This window comes from Cupressus sempervirens, chromosome 3 (genome assembly GCF_028749045.1).
Source record: "Cupressus sempervirens isolate cs-2001-9-10 chromosome 3, ASM2874904v1, whole genome shotgun sequence".
Taxonomy (NCBI): Eukaryota; Viridiplantae; Streptophyta; class Pinopsida; order Cupressales; family Cupressaceae; genus Cupressus; species Cupressus sempervirens.
The window spans coordinates 257,340,261-257,352,329 of record NC_143120.1 but is presented as its reverse complement, the minus strand read 5'-3'; the positions used below and the strand labels follow the sequence as shown (position 1 = coordinate 257,352,329).

Below are 12,069 nucleotides of genomic sequence, written 5' to 3'. Positions count from 1 at the left end.
GCTCGCGAGGGGTGTTTCCCCAAATCCAGGTTGGATATAATGTATTTCTATTGTACTCAATTATCATGGTTCGATTCAAATTATAATATTTATAGAAAGAAGAATACCACCGGTCTATTTGTTTGTTTAACCACTCCCTGCCCAAACTTTTCTACGTGTGGCCGCAAAACGTCGTTTTCAATGTCAGCACGCAACTAGAAACGTAAAAGTTGCATATGCGTAAATAAGCCACAGCAACCTAATATGCGTGTCGATCTCTTAATCCGCGTGAGAAGAATCGAATATGCATGCCAACTATGGCTACACGCCATTACGCGCTGTATGTGCATTCTTTTTATACCCCACTTTGGTTATGCATAAAAACCATACTGCAAGATCAAATTGTTCAGAATACTCTTTGTAGAAAACCCGGAGTAAAATGATTGTTTCTACTGAGCGTCGCCAGAGCCAAAGTATGTCATTCGGCATCTTCAAACCAGAGGATGGCTGCGACATCGACGATGCAGTCGCTCACATGGCTACTGTGGCCTCTCTCCTCGAAAAGACACACAATCTCAACGTTGCCATTCTCAGATCCCTCGACTTTTCATGGGTATATGCTGCACCGTTTTCTTTTCCAATTTCCTTTTTGCCTTTCCTCGTCTTAATGATATTAGATTTTCTCATAATGTTGATCGTTGTCGTTAAAACAGTGGCACAATTGAATCAACTTTAGAAGCGACCAGAATCATTATTTAATCCTCCCTTTTAATGGCGCCCTGTTTATTTATGCAGGCTGCCGTATTTGCAGCACACAAAGATGGGTCACAAAATGAAGACAAGTCAGTCCTAAATCTACCTGAGGTATGTATTGTCTTAGATCACAGACATAATTTTGAGAAAGGGACCTGGGAGTCACCTTCATTTGTTTAGATGATGTATCTGAAATCACAGTATTTTTTAGAATGAGACTAATAGTATGGTAATGTGCAGGCAGCAGCATTTACGAGGGGACTGAATTGTGCAGTGCGAATAGTTGACTCGGGGTGGTTCCGCCTGACTTCGCAACAAACAGTCAAAGGAGTTCCATTTGCAGAGATGTTGTTGGGAGACATTGTGAGTATAAGGAGAATATACTGCAGCTGGAAGAGACAGGACATTCTCTCCTACTCCTGCCTCGCCATTCTCAGATCTTACTTCAACTTCTTCAAGGGAATGATCTCCGCCTCCTTCTTCGACTCTCTCGACGGGAAGCAGATAATAGGGTTTGGAGTGTGGGACAAAGTAGAATCCGCCATGGCTTTAGAAAAAAACGCACACAGAAATCCAGCGCTGGAGTATTGGAAAGATGTGGGGGCGAAGGAGGTGAAGTACCACGTATGCCAGGTTGTGTATGTCACCTACTCAAGACATGCTCTAAATGCAAGAGCTGGCTTTCGAATATAGTTCCAAAGATTTCAACTACTTCGACAGCGCGGGTGCGATTCTTTTTGTCAGGAACTGTCAGATGAAATTTGTCAAATATTTCATGGCAGTGTTGTAACATCCAACCGGCTTTAGTTCTGATATGAAAAAGAAATCGAAGGAAACTTATTCATTCTTTCCTTGAATTTGGTAGTTTACTATCATATTCGAAAGTGACTGGTATCGTATGTCAAGCGTGTCGGATGTACTTTTCGCTAAATAAATATTTACTCGAGACTAATAACAAATTAATGTCTACCTTTATTTTAAAAGAGATTATAGAATGTAATTCTAAAGGAAGGTTGATGTAAAAGTCAAATGTTTCTAGTATTATAGACTAATGAATTTGTTTAATTGAAATAGTAGAAATATGATAGTATATAAATTTAGGAAAATTTATTAAGCACAAATGTGATGTTTATGTTGATAAGCAATTTTTTAAAGAAAGTAGAGATATATTAATAAATCAATTTAGTTATAAGTTTTTAGATATGACAATGATGTTTATGATGATTGTCTTTTTTCAAAGAAGATTGAGTTTTCATTTTATGCTAATAGACATTGTCTTTTGTTAAAAGACTAAGTTTCATTTTATATTATAAACATTTTCCTCTAAGACGAAGTGAGTTTCCATATAGTAAAATATTTATGACTTAAAAGATCTTAAAGTATATTGATCAATCTTAAAATTAGTTTTATTCATTAATACTTAAATTAAAAGCTACAAGTTTATATTTTTTTTATTGCTATATTTCTATACATCCACGTAAATGTGTTTATATTTTTCACACTTCAAAATTTTTTGCCCATCTAATTCAAGTAGATGTATAAAAATGGTTGTGGAAGGCAATCTATTGGTGGATGGATGTATTTTGGAGGATATAACTAAAGAAGTTCTAGCAATGACAATTAAAAGTTAAAAGATGCCTCAAATTATTTATATGGTTTGACAATCAGATTCAATTTTGAATCTAAACAATTGAAGTTTTAGGGAAAAATTTACGTTGATAGATTTCACTACAAATAGATTATCCAAATTATACCAAATGCATGTATAAGATTAATCTAATTATACATAATGAAGCTTAAAATATGTAAGAGCAAGATCAATGATAGTCTTGACTTTATCATCTCTACTACTCCAATTCAATAATTTACTTGCATTTGTAAGTATTTTTTCTTTTCCTCTTACTATTCCTCATAAATTGTCATCCATTAATCACATTTGAATTTTAATCCCTCATATATCAAAGTTAATGAATCTTAATCCTCCATATATCAATGTTAAAATCAGAATATGTATGATGTTCTCAGTTTTTTGGGAATGATTGTGTAAGTTTTTCTGTCATCAATGTTTCAGATCATACTACATGATCCATCATTAGAATGTAAAAGAATCTTTATATGCATCTAATAGATGCTTCGTATCAGCAATACAATTCTAAACAACAATCTGTAATGCAATATGATCATTTGTTTAGAATAATATCTAATACCTTGAGTGCTCAGATAACATAGAAAGTGAAAAAAAATAGTCCATATCATGCCTGATCACATTTGGATATTACTGACCATAGATAACATTGTCAAACCTAGCCATAATAATGTTACCTTATTGACCCCAAAATGAAACCATTCACAAGTACAAATTAAAATTAGAAGATGTTGTAATGAAGTCAACATCTCAGAGTATAAATCTACACAAAATATATTTCCTTCCTTCCATTACTCCTTCAACGTCGAAACCTACCAATGCTCATTGTTGGGAATTAGTGTGTCATTGAATAGTATCAGGTTGAACTCATAGACACAACCCTCAATTCTCTATGTAGTGCATGCATCAACACCCACATGTATTAATGTAGTTAGTTTGAAGATGAACTACAACAGTATTTGTGGAGGCAGTTTCCTTCTTCAATGACTTTCATAGGAAACAATAGAATTAGCTTAATAGTTTGATCCAACTCCTTTATTAGCATCATGTTTATACTCATCTCCTTGCTAGCAAAGAACAATAGATGATGTGCATACAATATCAAGGTATATGACAAGGCCACCATTAAAGATCACATACTAAGGCATGAATTAAGTTTGGAAAAATAAGTCAACTTTAACTATTTAACATTTTTAGCCTAGGAATCAAGCCTTATTGTGTGATGTTTTAGTTGTCCCTATATAGATTGCACTTTTATGCAAGTTTCACATTATGTTCTAAACTTATTCTAGTTAACATTTTTAAGTAAACAATAACACATTTATGATAAAGATCCTTTGTTATATTTGAAGAATTAAATATATTTTATGTTGGATAACAAAAGATTTTTTTATGTCTGGTCCCCTATATTGATTCTCTCTCCTTTCTTATCTCATATGCAAATTATGAATGACTTAGTAGATAAGATGTTAAGTTGATTTAAATAAAATTAAACATTTTACAAAAATAATAAATTTATAAGACATAATTAATACTTTTATATTTAATTTCAAATTTATATTTATGTTGATAGGCTTCACTCCTTGGAAAACCTTGACCAGTTTGCTTGCATTTCTTGACTGTCTTACAATGGGAAAAATGGACAAAAAAGGTGGAAAATAGCCCAAGTTGTCACTGCAGTGCTATCTCAATGGCTTCTTTTATGCACTTCCCTAGTTGAGTATGTGTTGATGCTGGCCAATGTGATTAGTCTTAGGAATATAATAAAAAATAAAATTAATGTGTTCTTGCTACGACCTCAAGAAGGCACAACACATTTAATTACCCAACTCATGATTTTCCAACTACTAAGAACACCAACTTGGATAAAGAGTATCTCGTTGCTCTACCCATTATTTGAATATAAATCATAGAATATGAGAGAAGATCTCAAATGTTTGCTATCCCTCCCTAATTTTTTAGAGAAAGAGAAATTTGGGATTTTTTTTTATAATTGTAATCACAACTTTCATACAGAGTGCATAAATATGTGGTTACAATCCCATATTAGTTTTCCTATTTGTAAGAAAAGAATGTCATCAAATTGATCTCCTATTGTAATGATTTCAAACAAACAGAAAGAAGCCATTGCCTCAAATATAAGTAGTACAAGTGTCAGCATTGTTCATTTACATCTAGTGAAAGGGCAAAGAAGCTCTAATGCAATGTAGCAATCAAGATCAATAATTATCAGGGAATGTATGCTAGAAGACCAATGATACACATTTCTATTGACATTAGACCTTGGTAATCTAAATTTATCTCGGCTTCTTCAAATAATAACAAGTGTTCTTCCTCCTCTCCCTCACAATTATTTGTATTAAATTTGTCTCTCCAGCAAAAATAGGAGTTAAACGTATGAAAATAGGGTTTAGAATTTCCAAACACTAAATAATCAGTTGATAATGCCACCATTTACAAGGAAAACATCTAAGCTTGGTAATTTAACTAGAGCAATGGTAAATGTATTTTGGTCAATATCCATGCTGGAAAGATTTAGCCTCCATTACATATAAACTCAATCAAACAAATACAAATATAATCAATGCCTTATGGATTTTTTTTTAAATGAGGAAAATTTACTCTATATAAGGGATATAATCATTTTTTAAAAAAAAATTCACAAAAGGATGATATTAAAGATATAGATTATAATAAGAAGTGATAAAGAAAGAGAAATATAAAGGGCATTATACACACATGGAGAGAAAAATAAATAATTAGGTACAGAAAAATGGACATGAAGTATATATATTTAACAAGAAGAGTCTTTTAACACAATTTGGAGATGTCATCACTAAGAAATGGATTAGTCTAGGAGCTCTAATATCAACAAGACTAGTGCCATAAATGATAGCTCAAAAATATCCCTCGATACATTATAGATGCAAATAGTTATGTATGTATGTATGTATATATATACTTACATATATATACATACATATATATATACATCTATTTATACATATATATATACATATACATACATACATACATACACACACACATACATACATACATACATACATACATATATCTATATGTATGTATGTATGTGTGTGTGTGTGTATGTATGTATGTATGTATATGTATGTATGTATATATATATATATGTATATATATACATTCATATATATATATATATATGTATATATATACATTCATATATATATATATATATGTATATATACATACATACATGTATGTATATATATACATGTATATATATACATACATGTATGTATATATATACATATATGTATATATATGTATTTATATATATGTATGTATGTATATATATGTATGTACATGTATATATGTATATGTATGTATATATATCTATATATACATACATACATATATATACATACATGTATATATATACATACATACATATATATATATATATATATATATATATATATATATATATATGTATGTATGTATGTATGTATATATACATCTATGTATGTATGTATATATACATCTATTTATGTATATATATACATATATGTATGTATATATACACATATAAACACACATATATACATACATACATATATATCCCTCGATACATTATAGATGCAAATAGTTATATATATATATATATATATATCTTAGAAGACAGAGATGTCTACAGAGAAAGAGAGCTGAGAAAATAGATGGAGAGGTAGAAGGATATGTAAAGGTAGATAGATAAGGAGATTAAATAAAATAAAATAAAAGATGGTAAGATAGAGATAAAGAGATATAGTGATATATAGTATGATAGAGAGGAAGAGATAAGAGATATAATGTTATAAAATATGAAGGAGAGGAAGAGTCACAGATGACGAGATAAAGCTAATTTTAAATTATCAATTTCAAAATGTCAACCTTCCCATTTCATATAAAAAATGATAGCTAGATGGATAGAGCTATAGAGATTGTAAATTGGGCAAGGAGGAGAGAGAGAGAGAGAGAGAGAGAGAGAGAGAGAGAGAGAGAGAGAGAGAGAGAGAGAGAGAGAGAGAGAGAGAGAGAGAGAGAGAGAGAATGAACAGATATATGGTGATATATAGATAGATGCATATATATAATGGATTAAAGAGAAATAAAGGAAACATGATAAAGATAGAGAGGGTTTAAGGGAAATAAGAAGGGTAAGATATATATATATATATATATATATATATATATATATATATATATTCCTTAGAATTGCTTCTCAAAACTTGAATTATTTCTCAATTTTTCTTAGTTAATTCAACTTAAATAGTAATCAACAACAGAGATAGGATCCAAGGCTGGAAAGGGAGGAAGAAAGGGTTGTGTGAATTTAAAAATAATGTATCCAAATTTCTCAATGTTGACCTTCAATTTACTATATGAAGATTAGCCATATATAAAAAGGACAAATACGCTAAGAGAGATGGATTTGGCACCCCTCTTTGCATTTTCATTGTATTGGAGTACTTGGTGATAGAGTTCTTTGAGATCACTTGAAATGCAATAGATATAACAAGAAAGGATAGTATTATTCCCAAACATATCCTTCTTACTTTAGGAATGATGAAGAATCAGGGCAATCACTTGGTAGAGTGACCATTGCTAATTTGCTAATAGAAGTGTTATGTCAAACATTTGCTAGGTGCTTTTTTGCTTGCTTGATTATTCATGATTTTCCTAATTTTGATTTGTGCCTACCCTAGAACATATTAAGAACAATAGTATCATCATTTTATATATTTCACTATCGAAACCCTTGCACCCATCAAAGTTGCAAGTGCTAGTATAGGTTTCATAACTTATTTGACCTATTTTCATGCCCTTTGATAATTAATAACAAATAATTTTTTTTAAAATTAAAAAATTACAATACATATTCTTAGAATTAAAAAGGGAACCCTACAAAATTGAGATTGAAGAGTTTTTTAATTTGTATTTCTACATAAGCAATGTTTTGAAGCATCCCATTCTTCATTTTACTAATATTTTCTACTAAAGACATGAGAATGGATAACAATTGAATAAGCTTGATGAATGTAGAAACTAGGTTTTAACATAATGGAGAAAGCAAAGGATGCAAGGAAGTAAAATAGTAGATCTTTTGAAATGCCAAGCTTATGATGAAATCAACATAATAATTTGGTAGCCATTGCCAAGACCCTCACACAAACTATAAAACTAAATCTCTACACTCCCATATGAATTGAAGCACACATTTTCCCCGACTCCCATGCATTCAATCCACCTCCTCTGTAATTTTTCCCTAACCCATTGAGGTTTTCTTCCCTTTTCCTTCCATCTCACATTCTTAGCACACAACTCCCATATTATCACCTCCTCCAAAGCATGGGCACCCTTAATCAATCTCACCAACACTTGGAAAGAATCACAAGAAACTAGGTGGGGCCATAAGTTATTCCTCATCACTACACCCACTGACATCTCAACTCAATTTCACCCCCCTTCATACTGTCAAACACCACCCTATTATCTGCACACATCAAGAACACAAATCCATTGCAAAACATCATTTTATCTCTCTTTGAATTCACCCCCAAATCATATTCCCCCATTTTGGTCTAAATTTTTTAAATAGAGTTATATCCCTATACTTCAATTATGTCCTCACAACATTTCTTCCCCAAAAGGAGGACCATGAAGGTCCCCTTGTTCTACCCCTATAAAACCCATTTGGCTAGGAGATGAGGAGATCCAATTGCTTTCTTGCTTCATTTTCCCACGAGTGTTGCAAGAATCTATGAATTAAGACTAGCATTCATTGAAAAACAAATCGTCCCTGGAAAAGCTCCTAACGAAAAACTAGTTCTATAGATGGAAAATATATTAACTTCAACAAATCAAGAGATACAAAACTCCTTGCCTCTCACTAGAAAAATTTAGACAACCTCCTAATTTCTCCTATCGATATTCTCCACTACTATCTCCAATGCTATCAATGCTCCCTTGCTAACACTACAAGACTGTTTGCTATCATTGCAAACTCATTTGCTAACATTGTTAATGCTTCAACTCTTAATTTTCTCTGTACTATTTTTTTCTCCAAATGCCTCCCTTGATCCCCTTTTATACCACTTAACCAAGAGGTTTCTAGTTGCTTCTTGATCAAGACAACTCAACCAAGAAGTTTCTAGTGGCTTCTCGATTAAAACAACCTAACCAATAGGTTACTAGTGGCTTCTAGAAGGAGTCAATTAATTAACAAATAATTATCATAAATCTTAACAATTATTTTCCAATTAATCACATGTGGATGAATAGTTGTCCAAACTACCTAAAACTAACACAATATATGCACTTCTTTGAGTAGAGAATCTTTCCATATATATGGTTGTGTTTAAAAATGAACCTGTACTCAGGAGGTTTGGTTTTTCTTCCTACATCATCTCAATATGGACATGAGTAATTTAGATAACTTATTAAAATATTAATCAAAATAGTGTTCTTGATATAAATATTATTTGATGAGTAGGTCAAGAAGAAGGTAGATATTGTCCAATTCTATTTACATTTTATTTTTTGTTATGTTTTATTGAATTTATTTACAAAAGTTTCTTATTTAAGTGATTTATTGAAGAAAAATAAAATAAACAAATATTTGATTTGAGATGAAGGGGGGAGTATTTGAGGAATAAATATGAGATAGTAAAATAAATAGGTTGAAATATCTTTTTTTTTTTGCAAAACCTTGCAATCTAACATAAAGGTTGATAAAAAAAATTCTATTGATAATTAAGGAGCTTGTCTTGTATGATTGTCAAAAGTTTTATTTAAGATCCTATTAAATTTTTAATTCTAGAAATTCATATTATATAGTTGATGCTTTGGATTAAACTAATTTTAGAATTGTAATTAACACATTGTTGGTGCCTTTTCAAAAGTATGATAGGAAATAGTTTTACTTGTAAGAAAAAACCGTACTTAAAATTTTGATCAAAAAATTCTAGATTAATTCATTCAAGTTTCTTATGAAATAATGGGAGAAACAATACAAACACTTAGTGTATGGCCCTTAAGTGAATCAAGGATAAGTTCAACAAGTTTGTAATTTCAAATTCATAGTTAGGTATAACAACATTACTCTTTAGGTAAGGAGGTGTTTGCATCTCGACAATATCTCATTGTAGATATGAAGTTCTAGGTTCAACTACTCATCATATTATCCATCCTCTTTATGTAAATGTGGTGTATGCATATCAACATGTTTCATTGTAATATAATGTTCTAGATTGGTTTACATATTATGCTTCTCAATTGACATAAACTTAGGTCATGGTTCATATTTGATGAATTTTTTCTACTCATTTGATGTTATGTTACATTGAAGGTTGGATATAAAACCTTCCTCTTCAAGCAAAGAGGTATGTGTACCTTAACAAGATCTCATTATAAATATGATGTTCTATACTTAACTACACATTGTATTTTCAAACCTACAAAAATATAGTTCATGGTGTATAAGATGTACTTTTGTTAGAAGTAATAATCTTTCCTTGGTTGTATTTATTTATTTATTGGGATAAACCAAGGTATCCCTTATGTATTATTTATTTGTCCTCTAGTCCACATGTAAAGGACATGTCATTCTTGTCCTATTGTCCACTTGTGAGGACAACTCTTTTTTGTATTTCCTTTAATAAGGAAAATAGATATTCCTCCTTAAGAGGAACTTGACACTTTGCACACACCTTTTATGAATGTGGCATTCATAGAAATGAGAATTACATATGCAAAGACATTCAACTCCTTTCTCATCTCTTTAAAAGAGGTGCTTCTCTCTCTCTCATTTTCATCTAGTCTCCATTATTCACATCAAGTTTTTGATGCTATTGTAAATGAGCTATTTTGTTGTATTTCTTCTCTCTCTCTCTTTCTCATTCTTAGGCTTTTGCCTCATTCATAATACTCACAAGGGATTTTTTTTGCTTTCCCCTTATCAAATCTTTGTCTCTTGTGTTGCTTATCTTTGGTATTGCTCCATTGATCTTGTATCATTTGTATGGTAAAACTCTTCTTGCTCTCTTGGATTAAATCTATTATTTCATGCTATTTCATTTTATTATATTTTATCATTTCAATCACTTTTTATAACAACTTTTCATACTGATTTGATCTTAGGTCTCAATTTTATTTTTTTAAACCACAACTATTCTCTTAATGTAAAATAGGTATGTCCATCATGATAGTATTTTTTTGGAAATCTGCACAAATTTAGTTCATGGTTCATAAGATGTATTTTTCCTTTTAATTTGATGTTGCCTCAAATTAAAGGTTGAACATCATAACCATATTCTTTACATAAAAGAGATATGTACACCTCTACAAAATTTTATTTTAAAAAGAAGTTGTAGACTAAAAGCTACATAATAATTTTCAATGCAAATAAACTTACTTCCCAATTTCTAAGATATATTGAATTTTCTCATTTGATGTTATGTCAATTAAAGGTTTGACTAAGCAATCTTCCTTTCTAGATGATAAGGTTTCATTTTAAATATGAACTATCGAGTTTAACAATACACCATATTTTTCAATGACCACAAACTTAGTTATGATTGATAAGATGTAGTAAATTTGAATGTTTTATTATATAAACTTTTGCCCTTGATTGATATGACTTTTCTTTAATATTTATGTAGTTGATTATTTGTTTCTATTCCAAAAAAAAATAAAAAAGTTAAGGATTCCCCAAGGATGTGATAACTAATGTGATTATGATTTTGGTTCCTTAGCATAGACTTAAATTTTGCAATCCATTGAATTTCATTGTCATGTATGAGTTGAGAACATTTGTCCTACTGATCTCTACAATATAGGATCTATTTATCCCATCACAAAATGATAATGAAGTCTCTAATATGCTGTGGTGACAAAGAAGTGCACTTGACAAAACTAGCTCCTCTTTCAAAGACCATCATCCTTCAATTAATGAGCTCATAATAATATGATTTTACTCACAATGCCATAAATCATATTAAATTAGAATAAAATAAGTCACTAAAAGAAACATGGAGAAGGAAAACTAGCAACAAATAATTCCACCTATGATAAGATAATCCTTTGACATGAATATACTATGAACTTTATATTGTTTTGTTAAATTTTAAATTTATAATTATAATGTAAAAAATATATCAACCTTATTTTAAGCTTTATGTATATCAAGGCTAAACCTTTTTATGCTATTTTATAATATTTTAATGTAGTAAATAAAAAGGAAACAAATTAAATAAATACTAGGAGAAAAGTCCCAATAGTCATCCAGGCTGAATTTGCGCACCTAGAACCCCTAAAATATTAATTTTTTTGGGTGTACCTCCATAGATGAGTGAGGAGCATTAAGCTAAGGTTTTATCTTTTGGGTATTCATGGATCTCCCTGTAGGGATTGTGGATCGCAAAGTGGTCCAAAATTGTCATTTCAAAATGTTCTTCTATAACTTGCTATGTTCATACACCAATAGTCGATCACTCAAAAACACCAATACTTATGGTTGAATGTCCTCATAGTATTAATGAAATGTCCCAATAGTGGTACAAAATTGGTCAATCACCAACCAAAAAAGCTAAAAAATGACGTTGTGTTTTGTTGTTTGGTTTGGTTTTGGCCCAACTTGGAGCAAGGATCGGTTGGAGTTGTTTGATGAT

The 12,069-nt window shown here is 30.7% G+C and overlaps 1 protein-coding gene and 1 pseudogene across 1 annotated transcript; one reads left to right on the top strand and one right to left on the bottom strand.

Moving 5' to 3' along the window:
- Positions 1 to 389: 389 nt before the first annotated feature.
- LOC149565852 (uncharacterized) lies at positions 390 to 1,589 on the top strand. The gene is made up of 3 exons (XM_089817276.1): positions 390 to 592; positions 775 to 843; positions 973 to 1,589. The coding sequence occupies exons 1-3, from the start codon at positions 419 to 421 to the stop codon at positions 1,423 to 1,425; spliced, it is 696 nt and encodes a 231-aa protein (XP_089673402.1). The 5' UTR covers positions 390 to 418; the 3' UTR covers positions 1,426 to 1,589.
- Positions 1,590 to 7,454: 5,865 nt separating this feature from the next.
- LOC149565851 (uncharacterized) lies at positions 7,455 to 8,420 on the bottom strand (annotated as a pseudogene).
- Between the last annotated feature and the right edge of the window lie 3,649 nt (positions 8,421 to 12,069).

Coding starts and splice junctions, on each gene's coding strand:
- LOC149565852 (XM_089817276.1), top strand. CDS start 419: ATGATTGTTTCTACTGAGCGTCGCCAGAGCCAAAGTATGTCATTCGGC. Junction 593..774: donor GATCCCTCGACTTTTCATGG/GTATATGCTGCA, acceptor TTATTTATGCAG/GCTGCCGTATTTGCAGCACA. Junction 844..972: donor CAGTCCTAAATCTACCTGAG/GTATGTATTGTC, acceptor GGTAATGTGCAG/GCAGCAGCATTTACGAGGGG.